Source organism: Rattus norvegicus, chromosome 2 (assembly GCF_036323735.1).
Source record: "Rattus norvegicus strain BN/NHsdMcwi chromosome 2, GRCr8, whole genome shotgun sequence".
NCBI classification, from domain to species: domain Eukaryota; kingdom Metazoa; phylum Chordata; class Mammalia; order Rodentia; family Muridae; genus Rattus; species Rattus norvegicus.
Genome location: NC_086020.1, coordinates 5,740,012 through 5,758,119, shown reverse-complemented (window position 1 = coordinate 5,758,119; position 18,108 = coordinate 5,740,012). Strand labels below are relative to the sequence as shown.

At 39.4% G+C, this 18,108-nt stretch overlaps 1 protein-coding gene across 12 annotated transcripts in view; it reads left to right on the top strand.

Annotated features, from left to right (window-relative positions):
• The window catches only part of Cast (calpastatin), a 109,581-nt gene that overhangs the window by 59,094 nt on the left and 32,379 nt on the right, over window positions 1-18,108 (top strand). For 11 of the 12 annotated variants that reach the window (XM_039101793.2, XM_039101792.2, XM_039101791.2 and 8 more), the window contains 9 exons: window positions 883-981; window positions 2,273-2,353; window positions 2,932-2,970; window positions 3,519-3,605; window positions 3,708-3,797; window positions 5,126-5,227; window positions 8,165-8,248; window positions 9,151-9,198; window positions 12,740-12,835. In XM_039101793.2, coding sequence (XP_038957721.1) covers window positions 883-981; window positions 2,273-2,353; window positions 2,932-2,970; window positions 3,519-3,605; window positions 3,708-3,797; window positions 5,126-5,227; window positions 8,165-8,248; window positions 9,151-9,198; window positions 12,740-12,835 — 726 coding nt within the window. Of the gene's footprint in view, window positions 1-882; window positions 982-2,272; window positions 2,354-2,931; window positions 2,971-3,518; window positions 3,606-3,707; window positions 3,798-5,125; window positions 5,228-5,497; window positions 6,465-8,164; window positions 8,249-9,150; window positions 9,199-12,739; window positions 12,836-18,108 lie in introns of those variants that run through there. The other variant, XM_017590647.3, reaches the window with a different exon arrangement.

Genomic DNA, 18,108 nt, shown 5'->3' with positions numbered 1-18,108 from the left:
AAAATCTATCCCCTATCCTAAAAGAAACCACAATAAATAAAAAGGGGAAGAATAGTCTAAAGCTAATGTGCCCTAGTTTCTGTTACATATATCAATAGTCTAATGAGGCCTAAAACCATTATAGGATTGTGGTAGTTCTAAAAGGAAACCATCAGACATATTCAGTGACACTTTTAAGTTTGAGCTGTGTAGTAAGTGTCATACAAGTCATAAGACAAAGTATGTGTTATTGGAAACAGTAGTAAAGATGCCTAAGGTGAGAAGACAGAGATTGTTTTCCATGTCAGGTGCCTGTTCAGAGTGAACTATCCGTAACTACAGAATAAGGTGACAGCAACCTCTCATTAATATGTTAAGTTTATGTTGTCAAACTAAACTGGCAATTCATATGTCTCTAGGATTGATCTCACATAATTTCTCTTCAGGGTTGTCTTTGGGCAAGTCAGTGAACAGCAACAGCACTCATTAAAGAATGGAAAAATACAAGAAAATTTACTTTTTAAAATGGCTTCTTTTTGGAAGAGTTACTGTCTACACATTTTGCTAGAATAGAACTATGGGGGATACTAAAAACCAACAAGTACCACATGGCTAATCCTTGCATTCATTGTCTTTTTCCTTCTTGACTGACAGTACACTGGCTTGGTAGCTTTTGTTGCTGTAGTTAATGAGTTGGAATTTTTTGAAATGGTGATTCTTATGTGAATGTGGCTTTTTATCATTCCAATTCAGAATTTAGACTCTGTATCTTCATATTAAAAATGAACTACATTTTAATTATTTTTGAACTTGGAAAAATTACAGTATTTGATACATTTTAGTAGTTAAAAATCAAGGGAAATATATCTACCAAATAACAAACCTTATCTCTTCCATTTCCAGTCAGGCGTGAATGCTGCTTTGGATGACCTGATAGACACCTTAGGTGAATGTGAAGATACTAACAAAGATGATCCACCATATACTGGACCAGTAGTTCTGGTACGTGTTGGATAGCAGTAAGAATTCATCCTTAATGGGTAGGAAAGCAAATAAAGCTATGACTATCAAACATAGGACTGCATATCATGTTCTGTTTATTATGTAGAAGCAGGATGGTATTAGAATTGATATTAGAAACCAAAACTCAGAGGTGAAGGTGAAAATGGTCTGCCTTGTGACACTACGCAGTTGCTTTGATTCAGAATATGTGTGACAATGCTCAAACTCTTACTGGAACAACTGAGTAAGTCAGAACATCTTGTTTTCTATCCTTTAGATTTGATGCAGTAGACTTGAACTTATTTTGAATTTTAGGTCCTTATGATCCTAAGCTAATATATTCTTGATTTCCAAAGAACGGTGTAATTTTTTTTCTGGTATTAAAAAGTTCTAGATTAGACGAAAACAATTGTTTCTATAGTTTGCAATAAATAGAAAAACAGAGACAAAGACAACTCAGTAGAGAATTAAGAGAAAGTTGCTTGGAGAATGAACAAATAGTACAAGGGTCTATCAGGGAATTAGGAAAATAGCATGAAGCATGTTGTGGTGCCTTTGAATCAACCAGACTGCCAAAGGTTTAGGTTAAACTGACAGGTCAGTTTAGGCATTAGTTTCTAAAGAGATGTTCCCTTCAGTCACAAACCCCTCCAGAGAGTCTTGCCACTGTGTACAGTGAATGATAATGGAAGAACATTTGAAATCAGTGTGATCAACAGAAAAGAAGAAGCTATTTGGTGCCTTCTAAAAGGAAAATGACTTACTTATGCATCAACATGGATACTTTACAAAGCCATGATTTTGAATAAAATAAACCAAAGCAACAAAATTATAGAATTTATATAGCATTTGAAAACATGCAAAGTTATAATGTATATTGCTTATGAATTCCTATGTTCACAATACTTTTAAAACATTCTCCCCTTCAGTTTAAATTTAATGGTAAAATGGTACAAGTATCACAGCATTAAAAATAAACCTTAGAATAAATGAAAATATTTTCAAAAGTTACTTCTTGAGTTTATAAAAAAATAAAAAGCCACAGAGAAGAATATAATTCAATAGAAAATGATAGGAATGATGGACTTAAAGTGGAAGTCCTATCTCTAAAGCTAATTAGTTAATTGTTAGTATACAAGTAGAACTTTAGGGATCTATTTTAGTTCCTAAATGATTTTTTTTTCATCTCAATAGGTACAGAAAAATCAGTACTGGAATAGTACTTTAGTTTCACATGTCATTCTCATCAGGTTAACTGTGTAGTAAGTCTTTATGTATGATTTTCTTCCAGGACCCAATGGATTCTACCTACCTTGAGGCACTGGGTATAAAAGAAGGGACTATTCCTCCAGAGTATAGGAAACTTCTGGAGGTAAGTTATCTTTCACTTTTATTTTACCATTTCCTTCTTAGAAGAAAATTCTATAACAATATCAACATTTAGAAAATGAAATGGGCATATGCAATTGTCATTATTGAGAAGTACCCTCTGTAATGTTGTGTTATCCTTTGAACTTCTCTGACAATGTACTACAGACTGGATAGTTTAACTGAGAAAAATGCATTGCCTGGTGTTTATGGAAATCATAATTAGGGTGTGGAAACAGATGGCTCCTTCCAAGTGTTTGGAGGGGTAACTCGCTTCTAGGCTAGTGTCTTCTCCCTGGGTCCTTTCATATCACCTTTCCTCTTTGTTTTCCTCTGGGCCCAACTTTGTTCTTTTCATAAGGATATTAGTCCCATTTGATAAGGATTCCCATTAATGACCTTGCTTTAATGAATTCCTTACATATATGTTCTATATCCACATAAATTACCATTCTAGAGTTCTTCAGGACTTCAGCATGTGAGTGGGAGAATACACAATTTAGCTCATCATAGACTGAGAATACATATTGTGGATCAGAAGAATTAATTTTTCCTTTTTAACTTCTTCCATTTTTGTTTCAGAAAAATGAAGCTATCACAGGACCTCTTCCAGATTCTCCTGTGAGTTTGTATGCATGTCTTTTAACATCTGTATCGACACTGTCAATAGATAGAACTACCAGTACCTAACTGGGTTTGGTGGAACAGTCCTGTAATCCAGTTACACAAAAAGCTGAATTTAAGGCCAACCTGGATAATTTAGACCCTGTCTGAAATTAAACTAGAGCTATATCTCAGATATCTGGGTGGCAGAGTACTTGCCTAGTATGTAAGGCTCTGGGATCAATCTCTAAGACCAGGAAAAATACAAATGAAAAAAATCCTATCAAAGCATGGTAGTAGGCATGGGGCTCTTCCTCTGTCCTTGGCCATATATAATATGAAGGTAGAAATAATAGGATGGAAGGATATAATAAATACTAATAGTTGTTAGTATGAGCACATACCACATGTAACTCCTTTGGAAGAAGGAAAAGGAGGAAGAGAACCCACCCCTTCCAAACATGGCTTCTTTCTGAGTTATTTCATTAACATATCTCATTTGGCATCTAAGGAATACAAAATTCTTTGCTGGACTCTTTGGTGTTATCTTGTGCTCTTTTCTCTAGAAACCTATGGGAATCGACCATGCTATAGATGCCTTGTCATCTGATTTCACCTGTAGCTCTCCAACTGGAAAGCAAACTGAGAAAGAGGTATTGATTTCAGCCCTATTCAGAAGGACTTTGCAAGAAAGTATCTTGGCTGTAAAAAGAAAGTTTTAGTTCTGTTTGTAATAATTGTATTTTCATTTTTAGAAGTCTACTGGGGAAAGTTCGAAAGCTCAGTCTGCAGGAGTGACCAGAAGTGCTGTTCCTCCCCAGGAGAAGAAAAGGAAAGTAGAAGAGGTACTTACTTACTTACTTCTTTAAATAGCCAGGGCCCATATGACAGCAGTTACTTGTTTGGGTTTGCTTATTTACGAATGCTTCTAAAGCACAGCCAGTTTTACTCTAGTCATGCAAGACTTGTAAATCAGGGCCTATGCCATTTGACTCAGTGGCAACCCTACCCTAGATCTCTCTCTCTCTCTCTCTCTCTCTCTCTCTCTCTCTCTCTCTCTCTCTCTCTCCTTCCTCCTTCTTTCCCTCCCTCTCTCCCTTTTCTCCCAACTCCCTCTTCCTCTTTCTGTCTTTCTTGTCCTTTCTCTATTTCCCAGTAAGTCTAGGTCTGTCTGTCTGTCTGTATCTCTGTCTCATGTCCCTACACTGACACAGCTTTTTGCCCCCCTTTCCCCGCCCCCCACAAAGTAAACCTTTTGCCCTAGATCTGTTTCATGGAGTGATTTCTCAGTGGCATACACTTGGTATATGCCCCCACCACCACTTACCCCTACCCCTGACATCGATTTATCCTAACAAAGATCATCTATCTTCTAATTCACAATTGACACTATTCACAGACCATGAAATCTTAGACTTGAAGCTCCCTAAAGGGAGCTTTGTGAGTCACTACAGGAATGTCAGCACAGCTGTTTCTGTCTGCCTCTTGTAACAACAACCATCTATACCTTAATTCTCTGTCTTCAAATTTGATCCTGTAGCTCCAGGCTGAATGTGGGTGTATACACCCTGTGAGTGGTGCTGATAATGCTAAGGACCATTTCTATCAGGGCTGCCTCTACTCTGCCCTGCAGGCATGAACAGTTTATTTTTATCTGTAGAATGGAAGGAACACCACACCCTGAGGGTTTTCATAGCCCCAACACTGTGTCTTTAGAATTTACTTCAGCTTCTCACTTACTTGAGCTTGGCTGTTTTGCTGAAGGGTGGGACTTTCAGAAAATGCTTTACAAAGACATTTTTAAAAAACAGAAAAATAGTTGTGCAAGTTTACTTGCTTCCAGCTTTAATTTTGATAAAGGTCTTTTGCAATATCATTACTATAATCATATATCTTACTTGCCAAGTAAGGGTTGAAGTGTGCCCAATAGCAGTTGCTATAGGAGCAGGTCTGGTAACTTAGACCAAGTTTTCATTTGTAAGTTCTTTTTCCTAACTCTTTTAATTTTCAAATAATGTTTCCTCCACATAGTAATTTCCCAATCCATAATTCATCTTCTGTATTTAAAATGTATATTTCACAAACAATTAAGTAGATAATATGGATTGTCTAAGTTCTAAATAGTTTTTTGTTTTGCTTTGCTTTTATGTACAGACTTTTTCATTTTTAACAGGAGGTCATGAATGATCAAGCCCTGCAGGCTCTGTCAGATTCACTGGGCACCCGGCAGCCAGACCCTCAGAGCCATCTTAGGCAAGCCAAACAAGTCAAAGAGGTAATAATTTTTAATTCATAATCAAAGCCTGTTAGTCTACAGCTCACAGCTGAGCACTGGCACATAATTAGAATTCTTATACATTGTTAGAACTGAAAATGAACTACTCTTCGTTTTCCTTCCCTTTCAGAGTAAATGTAGGTATTTATTGCTGGGGAGTGAGCAACTGACAGAAACAGATACTTAAGTATTCATGTAAAACATCTGTTGTGTTCAATATGTGGAAAGTAAGGATAGAGAAGTGGCTCTGTAATCAGTCATTGACCTGGCCTATACAAGGACCTGGGCCAGAATCTAGCATTTGAAAAATGGAAAACCACTTTGTCCAGTATATTAGCCTACATCTGAGTTTCTAGAACTAGAGAAGCTGAGGCAAGAGGATTGTGAACATGTTTTAGAACAGCCTGGGCTACATGATGAACTCTTATCAAGACAAAAAGGGAAATGATGAGAGGGGGAGAAGAAAAAGAAATACCTCACTTGCCAAAGCAAAGGAGGCATCTAAGCAAGGTAACAGTAGTAGTGTACTGAGAACCTGTGAGATTTGATGTTTCTAATTATTGGGAATTTGTATTTTCAGGAGAGCTTATGGAGGGAGATGATTATAGAAGAATAACCCTTCTTTTATATTACTGTGGGAGCGAAGGTTGAAAAATTGTCTCAGTTTGAAATAAACTGAAGAGTTGCTTAACAGTCACTCTACCACTTGCTTACTGGAGCATATGCACACTTAGCGCATAGTCTCCATTCCCCTAGCAAGCCCTGTCAAGCTTGCCACTAGTATACAAGTGTGATATTTTATATACTTTTTCTGAATCAGTTCTCCTAGGGAAAGAGAAAGGACAAAAATAAGTTGACTGTGTCTGACAAGACAGGAATCCTAGAAGGAAGTGAATGGGCAACCAAAGGCTTTAGGAGTACTATACTATCAGATCAGGGAAAGGAATGTAGTGAGCAGCATTGTCACAATGCTCATAGCTTTGCTGTCACTTCCTGTTTAGGGTTGTCAGGGAAGTGCAGTTTTCCTGACTCCCAGGAACTCTGACTGAGTCTGAATTGGCCCAGGTCTACTATGGGCCAGTTTCTGTCTACTACTTTCTGGGAAGGCTCACCAACTGCAGTGTGGCATGAGAAGCTTCATGAGGGTGAACATAAGGGAGCTGGAGAAACAATCTCTGTCTTCCAGGACCATGTGATATGCTTAGAAGAAAGGGAACATGGGTCCAAACATCATGAGGTGCACATTCAGAGGCTGCTGTTTCTAATGAGGGGTTCTTGGTGGATAGATAATTAGAGTAATTTAATAAGACAATATATGTGGAGAGAGAAAGTATAAACCTGGTCAAAGTTTTAGTACAGTCTAACTTTGTCACTAATTCACATGAATATGTAGGAAAAGTGACATAAAAGTAACTCATTTCACAGCATTCTTAATCTCATTACTTTATGGGGTATGCATGGGAATGTGTTCACTGTCCACTAGTAACCAGTGAGGACTAGTAAACTAATAAAATAACTTTCCACCCTTTTGTCATGCAAGCTTTTCCCTGGTCCTAAACTACAACTATTTCCTAAAAAGATCTCCCAGTTCTCTAAGTTCTTGAGCTAATTTGTGGAATCTCGGGTGGTCATTTACAGTGAGTAGACTGGTGTTTTGATAAGGCTCCCAAAGGTCCTCCTTATAGGAGTCCATAGCTACCATAGCCCACCCCACACCCATGCTAGGACAAACTATGGAAATTTCCAGAGAAGAGACCCAATCCCACTTCAAGTCTTACATCATAGCATAAAATAAACATTTTAAGTATAATATCTTTTAAGCCATACCCTATTTTTATGTATTATGTATATCTGGTCCAACATGTTTGCAATTTGGCCTTTTTGGTATCTCTATATATATAGTGTGATAATGAAAAAAAAAAAACAAAGAGGTAAAGAAAAGTTTCAGTTCTGTGTGTATCTGTCACTGCCCATAGCCTGGAAGTATGAAGAGTTCTCCTTTGCAGATGGCCATCGATATTGATGGTGTTTCCTTAGGAGCTAGAAATGGCACACCTTCCAGAATTGGGCAGTACTGCTACATAACAGAACCCAATAGGCAGTAATAGAGTAGAACCTGAAATTCAAATAGAAACAAAGTTCTTTCCATCCTAAATTATATAAAACTCTAGTCCCAGAACAGAGAACAGTACCTGGGTAACTAAAATTGCTTAATATTTTTAAGAACTAATAAAATTTACTGAGGTTGAAGTGGAGAGGGGAACAGTGGGTTGAGTCAGAATTTGCTTAAATTGTGCCACATATCTTAGGTTCTAAGCCCTTGCCTTGAAGTAGATCCAAATCCTTACACATAGAATTTTAAGACTCACCTGTAGATTCCATTGTAAATTATATTGATTTGTTCCTGGTTCACTGATCTTGCGATGTAAGTCTTGCTGCTATTGAAGGGAGTCCTTTACAAATCATTAATCAATTCTCCATGAAGAAACCCTATCTGTGACTCTCTGCTTTTCCCATTTCTGAATTGGATGAGAGATTTGGATATGATTTTTTTTCCCTTCTTAGATAACCACCCTGTTGGGTCAAGATATATGGGAATTATGCAATAATTAATAATTATTGCAGCTAATTTCTCTGCTGTGCTTACTCTCTTCCAAGGAGCCTTTATTTACTTTGCTGAGCCTTCAAAGTCAATGAGCTACGGATTATTAGCAAGAGAGTTAACACTCTTAAAAAACACTTTGTCCTAGACCAAGCAGAGTATCTCAGTGTGCCTACTCACAACTGCTCTCCACAGTCTTTTTTGGTTAACAAAAAATTCCAAATGCTTCAATCCAATTGTATGTTTTTTTTTAAATAGTACATTAAGTAGGTGACATCAGTCTATATGACATTCATTATTTAATTGCTGCTTTTTTTCCTCTCCATTTTCATCAGGCAAAAGCAAAAGAAGAAAGGCAGGAGAAATGTGGTGAAGATGAGGACACAGTACCTGCTGAGTACAGGTTAAAACCAGCCAAGGTAAGCTCTCTGCATAACTGCACAAATATGGTAAAGGTAAGGACACACTCCGGGCCAGGTACAAGTTAAAGCAAGCCATAGTAAGTTCTCTGTATAGCAGTACACTTCTCTGTAGTCATGCTTACAATATACCTTCCTTTGACAAAGCTGTCCCATTTCAGAGATCAACTCAGAAGATGCTGGACCCATTTCTCTTGCTTTCATCTCCTCAGTGATGTTTTATCCTTTCATGGCTTCTAAAGTAGTCTTTAAAGCTATTACCTATTTGACTGTTGGGGAAGAGGAGAACACATTCCCTAAATTGTGAAATCTCATGTTCAAAAGGATACACCTGTATCCTCCTCTACCTCCCAGCTGCTGGCATCATAGGGATGTGCCTTCAGACCGAGCTCGGTAGAACAGAATATTTTTTACCCCAGTAAGTAGCGGGTACCCCAGATCACTAGCGGGTAGAGGGACTCAACACCAAGACTTAGATCCCTGGGTCCTAAGTGATAGGGAAAGAACCAACTCTGCAAATGGTTCTCTGACCTCCCTTCACATGTGACCTTCCTTCACATGTGCACCTACACACACACTCTGAATATTAAAAAAATTCACTAACATACTTGTACTATACTTGTCAAAGACCTTTAGTTTGTTTGTTTTATCCTTTTGCATCACCAATAAATCCTTCGGTATCTTGTAATGAAGAACAAATTTCAGCATGCTTACAAATATTTGATCTTTTAGTCAGATTCCTGTTTTGGTACTTTATACAAATTAAATCTAAAACTAATTTACTCAAGTATAAGAAAAAATAAGCTTACCTCTCACATCCTGGATTTGCCTAAAACAAATATAATGGAACATGAAAGCAAATTTTTCTATTTTTTTCAATGTATTTCCAATTTCATTTACAGGATAAAGATGGAAAACCACTATTGCCAGAACCTGAAGAAACATCTAAGGTTAGAAAATAACTTTTTCCTAATACTTAAACATAGCAGAAATATAAGGAGCAATTAAGATCTTTTAAAAAGACCATATTTCACTTGTAGTCTACTGCTGAGGAGAACTGATGGTAACTCAGTGCTGAGGCCACTGCTCTTTTGCATATATTTTAATGATGCTTTCCCTCATGAATTATTACTAGACTATTATTAGGTTCTAAGTAGCATTCATCAATCATTAGGAGCTAATGCCAAAAGAGCTTTTACATTTTATTATTTTAGCATTTAATATAGATTTTGATTTAGGAACAGCATGAACTACCCTATTATTTTTATATTGCCTTAAATATGCATAGTTTCCTATCATGCTAACACCATTTAACGGCCTTTACTAATCACCTACTAAATGCACACAGCTAGAAAATACAAGGTCAACAACTCAGAACTTCGGTTGTCCTACTAGGGGCCCAGGTTCTAAGTTACGCATTTTCACCATCTGCTATTTTAATAGAATTCCCACATGGACTGGCTCTGCTGAAGAAATGGGGTTATCAAATTTTCCTGACAGAAATAATTTCATATTATTTCCTCTCCTGAAACACGTATGAGTTGTGTTTCCTCTGCTTTATTCTAAAAGGAAATCATTAAGAATTAGGAGTTGATAGTCACTTTTAAAACTGCAATTCTTTATCAGTGGAATTAGAAAATTTTGATAAAAAGTCTATAACAATTTTTTTCAAAAGAGATTTTATTCATAGCTTCTTCTTTTTTTAAAAAAATTTTTATTAGCTACATTTCTTTACTTACATTTCAAAGATTATTCCCCTTCCCGGTTTCCATAAACCCCCATTCCTTCCCCTCCCCTTCCCCGATATGGGTATTTCCCCTATACATCCCTCTTACTGCCCCCCCATATTCCCCTGCACTGGGGGTCCAACCTTGGCAGGACCAAGGGCTTCCCCTTCCCCTGGTGCCCCGACAAGGCTATTCTCTGCTACATATGCAGTTGGAGCCCTGGGTCAGTCCATGTATAGTCTTTCGGTAGTGGTTTAGTCCCTGGAAGCTCTGGTTGGTTGGCATTGTTGTTCTTATTGGGTGGCAGGCTCCTTCAGCTCTTTCAATCCTTCCTCTAATTCTCCTAAGAGGGTCCTATTCTCAGTTTGGGGTTTGCTGCTGGCATTGACCTCTGTATTGGACATGCTCGGAATGTGTCTCTCAGGAGAGATCTATATCCTGTCCCTTTCAGCATGCATTTTTTAGCTTCATCAATCTTATCTAGTTTTGGTGGCTGTATATATATGGGCCACATGTGGGTCAAGCTCTGAATGGCCATTCCTTGAGTCGCTGCTCTAAACTTTGCTTCAATATCCCCCCTATGGATATTTTCCCCCTTTTAAGAAGGAGTGGGAGCATCCGCATTTTGGTAATCCTTCTTCTTGAGCTTCCTGTGGTCTGTGGATTGCATCTTGGGTAATTTGAACTTTTTGGCTAATATCCACTTATCAGTAAGTGCATGCCAAGTATGTTTTTCTATGATTGAGTAATTGCTGAAGTTGTTTATCAGGCTTAGCAGTTCTCTGGTGGAATTTTTGTGGTTACTTAAATATACTATCATATCATCTACAAATAGTTTTATTTTGACTTTTTCTTTCCAATTTATATTCCTCTGACCTCTTTTTGTTATCTAATTGCTCTGGATAGGACTTCAAGTATTATGTTGAATAGGTAAGAAGAGAGTAGGCAGCATTTTCTAGTCCCTGATTTTAGTGGGATCGCTTCAAGTTTCTCTCCATTTAGTTTGATGTTGGCTACTGGTTTGCTGTATATTGCTTTTACTATGTTTAGGTATGGGCCTTGAATTCCTGATCTTTTCAAGACTTTTAACATCAAGGGGTGTTGAATTTTGTCAAATGCTTTCTCAGCATCTAATGAAATGATCATGTGGGGTTTTTTTTCTTTGCGTTTGTTAATAGAGTGGATTACATTGATGGATTTCTGTATGCTGAACCATCCCTGCATCCCTGGGATAAAGTCTACTTGATCATGGTGAATGGTTGTTTTGATGCATTCAGTTTGCTATAATTTTACTGAGTATTTTTGCATCGATATTCATGGGTCTTTCTCTTTCTTTGTTGGATCTTTGTATGGTTTAGGTATAAGCGTAATTGTGACTTAAAAGTGCAAATTGGGTAATGTACCTTCTGTTACTATTTTGTGGAATAGTTAGAAGAGTATTGGTATTAAATCATCTTTGAAGATTTGATAGAATTCTGCACTATACCCATCTGGTCTTGGACTATTTTTGGTTGGGAGATGTTTAATAACTGCTAATATTTCTTTAGCATTTATGGGACCAAGTTATCATTGATTAGAGGATTGTTCAGCTTCCATGTATATGTGAGCTTTCTGTTATGTTTTTTGTTACTGAAGACCAACCTTAGTCCATGGTGATCTGATAGAATGCATAGGATTATTTCTATCTTCCTGTATCTGTTGAAACCTGTTTTGTGATCAATTATATGGTCAGTTTTGGAGAAGGTAACATGGGTTGCTTAGAAAATTGTATATTCTTTTGTTTTAGGATGAAATGATCTATAGATATCTGTTAAGTCCATTTAGTTCATAACTTTTGTTAGTTTCGCCATGTCTCTGTTTAGTTTCTGTTTCCGTGATCTGTCCATTGATGAGAGTGTGGTGTTGAAATCTCCCACTATTATTGTGTGTAGTGTAGTGTATGCGTTGAGCTTTAGTAAAGTTTCATTTATGAATGTAGGGCCATTGCATTTGGAGCATAGATGTTCCGAATTGAGATTTTATCTTGGTAGGTTTTTTCCTTTGAGTGTAAGTGTCCTTCCTTATCTCTTTTGATAACTTTTGGTTTTAAGTTGATTTTATTCAATATTAGAATGGCTACTCCAGCTTGTTTCTTTGGACCATTTGCTTGGAAAATTGTTTTCCAGCATTTTATTCTGAGGTAGTGTCTGTCTTTGTCACTGAGGTGTGCTTCCTATATCCAGCAAAATGCTCGGTCCTGTTTATTTATCTAGTCTGTTAGTCTATGTCATTTTATTGGGGAATTGAGTTCAATGATGTTAAAACATATTAAAAATAGTGATTTTTGTTTCTTGTTATTGCTGTTGTTAGAGGTAGAATTGTGTTTGTGTGGTTATCTGCTTTTGGGTTTGTTGGAAGAAGATTACTTTCTTGCTTTTTCGAGGATATAGTTTTCCTCCTTGTGTTGGAGTCTTCCATCTATTATCCTTTGTAGAGCTGGATTTGTGGAAAGATATTGTGTATATTTGAATGTCTTATCAAGCTAGCTTTTTATTTGAGATAATATAATTTAACTATGTCATGTTAAAGCAAGTTAAAAAAACAAACAAACAAAACACAAAAGAAAAAACACACTGTCTTTTTTTTTTTTCCTTTTTCTTTTTTTCTGGAGCTGGGGACCAAACCCAGGGCCTTGCGCGCTCTACCACTGAGCTAAATCCCCAACCCCTACTGTCTTTCCTTTTACACCACAGAGTATATTCTAATCCTGCATTTCTTTTTACAGTGCCTGAGTGAGTCAGAGCTGATTGGGGAGCTTTCAGCAGATTTTGTCCAACCTACATATCAAGAAAAACCATCTATGCCAGCTGCAAAAATAAAGGTATGCTTCTGATAATATGACTTGTGGGGTCTTAATGTTCATTTTTAATCTGAGCTGGTTAAATAAAATTGCCATACTTCTCAACCCAGAAATCTTCACTCTCCTTCCTATGTTCATGTCCACCAGAATCATTCTTTCTGAAGAATATTTCCAGTCACAACAGTCCTGCTCCCTGTGAAAGGATTCTATATATGCTGCTGTTAATATACTCTAGCCCTGGCTTCCTTTCCATCAGCTCATCCCTGTCTAAAAGGAGTTCTCATGGCAGGGTTCTTAGTTGTTTATTTGGTGTGTGTGTGTGTGTGTGTGTGTGTGTGTGTGTGTGTGTGTGTGTGTGTGTGTGTGGTGTGTGTGTGTACGTTTTAAAGCAATCGCTTAAAAGGTTCTAAGCTATATTGGTGCTTCTTCAACCCCAAGATTTATCAGTTTAAAAAATGCAGCCCTGAAACGATGACAAGAGCATGCTTTGTTAGTGCTCTTTCTCCTGAGTGCTTGGCTAGGAAAACATTGCTAAACTGTCCAGATTAAAATTTGATTAAGATTTGAAAATTACTGGACCCTGCCCCTAGAATTCCTCAGTGTATTGGGGTGAAAATCTGAGAGTATGTTTTCTCACAACATTTCCAGGGATGATTCAAAGATTCCTATTCAGTATTATTTCATACATTGGTACACATATTTAAGACTTACAAGATGCTCTCAGATAGCCCTTGAGTTACTATCTATATTAACAGTGTTCTTCTTTCACACATGTGAAAACAGTCTCCAAGTTCCAGTTACAGTCACTGAAAAGTTTTTAACATGTCTTGGCATGAATATTGCTCAACAAGCATTCAAAAGGACCATGCTTATAACTTGTATCTAGTAGCATCTGAGCTACTGTTGTTCAGTTTATTTGTCAAGTAGTTCTTAAGTTATTCAGAATACTTGCTTCTTTTCTCAGAAATCTAAGGACACATCCCAAACTCCTATGGTTGAGATTGTGCCTTTCATCTCCATGTGCAGTATGCCGTCAGCACCACCCAAACTAGCATATTCGATGACTTGAACAAGCTCTGTTTTGTCTCCTCCGACTTGCTATTGTTTGTCACCATAATATTACCCCCAAGAAAATGAAGCAAAACTAATGCACAGTCGCTGTTTATTGTTATTGGGCTTCAGGGTTGTGCTGGAAACCTCATCTGCACTTAACTTTTTAACTCAGGTGTTGCTTTGCTTTTATCTTCCGAAACCCTTTGTATTTATTTTTACAACCATCTCTGATATTCCATCAATCACCCCTTTGTCCTATAATTTGACAGAAAGTCCAGTGCCACATGTCTTCTGGATCTCATAGAATGCTTTATACTCAAATCATGACAATGACCCTGACCCTTTCCACATTGGAAGAAAGATTGCTTCATCCTTCTATCTGACCTTTCTTTTTTTTTTCTTTCCTTCTAATTTTTGAATGAAGTGTGGTATTTAACTAGTTTAGTCAGTATTTGCTTTTGTTCTTTGTGGGTTTTCCTCCTATTCTCTAATGACTCAGGGACTACTGCTTCACACTTACAAAATCGGCTAGCTTTCTTCTTTTAGGACATGCTTTCCAGATCTTGTGTAGTATCTCCTTGTTGCTCATGATGTTAAGGATGGTCTGATCTGGAGATTCATTACTACTTTCCAGGCATGCCTTCACTGACCTCCCTCTGCTAGTCTCTTCATTTGATATTTAGAAGGATACTATGAAGGCTTTATGATGACCATGAGGAGTGTACCTATTATCCAGACCTGTCATGAGATTGAGAAGTGTGGTTTGGCTCTTGATTGCCTTTCAGCTATCTATAGATAAAGCCAGACCTCAAGTTAGAACATACTCTCAACAGTCCCATATGGAAAATGGGCAGCTTTCTCTTGAATAATTTACAAATGCTTCCATGCTGATAAGTGAGAATAGCATTTCCCAGGAAAAACAGTTCTTGGGATGTGTTTACTCAGATGTTTTACAGAACCAGCACCTACATAGTGAAAAAATTAATAAACACATTAATGTTGGGTGCTTGTGATAGTTTAGCATGGTATCTTGTTTTCTATCCATGAAAAGCTTTCTGGTGAGGAAACATTCAGCAAAGTTTTAAAAGTCACTATGGAACAGTTATGACCCATAGTTTGGAAAGCCAGAACAAAGTCCTGTCTTTTGGACCATACATTGTTTCTTCATTTTCCCTACCATCTCTCACTTGTGCTTCCTGTTCTTTCTTTTAATATCAGTGTAGCCAAATCTGCAGAGCCAGGGACAGGCTCACAGGCTCCCAGTTGAGGCACCGGGTGTAGGGGTGGTTCTGTGGCAGGCCTGGCTAGGACCCTGGCAGGTGGGGCAGAGCCTCCTACAGGCAGCAGAGGAAGCCCCAACCAATGATTCTGGCTTCGGTTTGGTGCTGCCCCCTCCCTGACCCCACGCCATCATCAACCCCAGTCCCCTCCCCCCAACCCCCGGTGGGCAGGGGGAAGGGAAGTACCTAAAGTTGCATCTTCTCCAGGCTTCATCCGGCTTAAACAGAATTATAATCAAAGAAGACAGGCCGATAGGGGCAGGCAGGGCCAAAGCTGATTTTCCTGCTGCTGTGAACCAGGGGCTGTAGCTCCTGCAGCAGTAGGCAGAGCACAGAACCCCTAAGTGTGGGAGTGCCGGAAATGTAGGGGCAGCAGATGGCTGCACTCCAGTGGGAAAGTACGTTTCAGAGACAAGAGACCCTGGCAGGACACAATGGGCGGGGCCAGACCTGCTTTTCCCAGGTTGGTGAACCAGGAGCTGCAGCAGCACAGCAACCATGAGGAAGGGAGGGGGAAGCCTAGGCTAAGGATCGCTAGCAAGAGAATGCCAGAATAGTGGCCACATAGAGACATTGCTTTCTGCTTACTGTGTATTAGATCAAAACATCCCAGGAAATAGGGACAAGGCAGATCCATGGGTGAGAGTGGTTATTAACTGCCCCTACCAGTGTCCTGAGGGCATCATTAATAACCAGAGAAATTCTAGCACAGGCCAGATCACCAGGCATTCATGTGGTAGACTGGGACTATGCTTGGAGCCAGTGCTCCTGAGCCAGAGAGCAGTTTACCCTGGCCTGGGAAAATACCAGGCCTAGCTTGGTATTTTCAGCAGCAAGAAACAGTCTTAATAGGAGAAAGTAAAATCTCACCCAAGAGAAAAAGTCTTAAATGAGGATAAGTGGAAAGACTGAATGTCTCCATCCTCAATGGCACCATCCTCAGGGGTAGCTCCAAGCTCAAGAAAGCTCCCCTGGGACCTTGGGGACATTTACTCTGACCAGTATGGGGAGGGGGCTTACTAGTTCTCCGAAGTTTAGGCTAGCTAGCATTGGATAGTTGCAGGGGGATGCAAAACCTCTAGAGTTTCTAAATCTGAGTTATGGCACCATATGATGTGTTAATAAAAAGATAGAGACTGGGTTATGTTCTATGGACGTGTGGTGAGGTATGGGAAAGGGGGTGCCTTAGCGGGCCCATGCTGAGGCATCCCTTCCCCCTGAGAGACCAGCCACAGGACAGGACGATATAGTATAGAATTCAGTTTATTCAGGACATGGGGAAGGGAGTTAAGAGGGTAGTAAGGAGAGAGAGAGAGGTAGAGGAGAGGAGAGGAGAGGAGAGAGAGCGAAGGGGAGAGGAGGGGAAGAGAGGGGGGAGAGACAGAGAGAGAGAGAGAGATAGAAGCGAAGAGAAGGGAGGGGAGGGGAGGGGAGGGGAGGGAAGGGAAGGGAAGGGAAGGGAAGGGAAGGGAAGGGAAAGGGAAAGGGAAGGGAAAGGGAAGGGAAGGGAAGGGAAGGGAAGGGAAGGGAAAGGGAAGGGAAGGGAAGGGAAGGGAAGGGTAGAGGCTGGCCACGAGCACATGAAGAGAAGTGGGGAGGGAAATTGGGAGACAAGGGACAAAGGGGAAGAGGCAGAGAGCAAGACAACAAGAGAGCAAGAGAGGAGCAGTGAGGAGGGGGCAAGCAGCTCCTTTTTTTTTTTTTTTAACTCGAGTATTTCTTATTTACATTTTGAGTGTTATTCCCTTTCCCGGTTTACTGGCCAACATCCCCCTAATCCCTCCCCCTCCCCTTCTTTATGGGTGATCCCCTTCCCATCCTCCCCCCATTGCCGCCCTCCCCCCAACAATCACGTTCAGTCTTAGCAGGACCCAGGGCTTCCCCTTACACTGATGATCTTACTAGGATATTCATTGCTACCTATGAGGTTGGAGTCCAGGGTCAGTCCATGTATAGTCTTTGGGTAGTGGATTAGTCCCTGGAAGCTCTGGTTGCTTGGCATTGTTGTTCATATGGGGTCTCGAGCCCCTTCAAGCTCTTCCAGTCCTTTCTCTGATTCCTTCAATGGGGGTCCCATTCTCAGTTCAGTGGTTTGCTGCTGGCATTCGCCTCTGTATTTGTTGTATTCTTGCTGTGTCTCTCAGGAGAGATCTACGTCCGGTTCCTGTCTGCCTGCACTTCTTTGCTTCATCCATCTTGTCTAATTGGGTGGCTGTATATGTATGGGCCACATGTGGGGCAGGCTCTGAATGGGTGTTCCTTCTGTGTCTGTTTTAATCTTTGCCTCTCTATTCCCTGCTAAGGGTATTCTTGTTCCCCTTTTAAAGAAGGAGTGAAGCATTCACATTTTGATCATCCGTCTTGAGTTTCATGTGTTCTAGGCATCTAGGGTAATTCAAGCATTTGGGCTAATAGCCACTTATCAATGAGTGCATACCATGTGTGTTTCTCTGTGATTGGGTTACCTCACTCAGGATGATATTTTCCAGTTCCAACCATTTGCCTACGAATTTCATAAAGTCATTGTTTTTGATAGCTGAGTAATATTCCATTGCGTAGATGTACCACATTTTCTGTATCCGTTCCTCTGTTGAAGGGCATCTGGGTTCTTTCCAGCTTCTGGCTATTATAAATAAGGCTGCTATGAACATAGTGGAGCACGTGTCTTTTTTATATGTTGGGGCATCTTTTGGGTATATGCCCAAGAGAGGTATAGCTGGATCCTCAGGCAGTTCAATGTCCAATTTTCTGAGGAACCTCCAGACTGATTTCCAGAATGGTTGTACCAGTCTGCAATCCCACCAACAATGGAGGAGTGTGTCAGGCATACCTGGCTGTTGCCAAGTAACTGAGGGTGAAGCTTAAACAGAATGTTAACACAAGCTATTAAAGAAAATGCAGACTTGAAATATGTGTGTGCCTTTCTGAATTGGTAAGGGTGACTAATCACCTGTGCTCTTG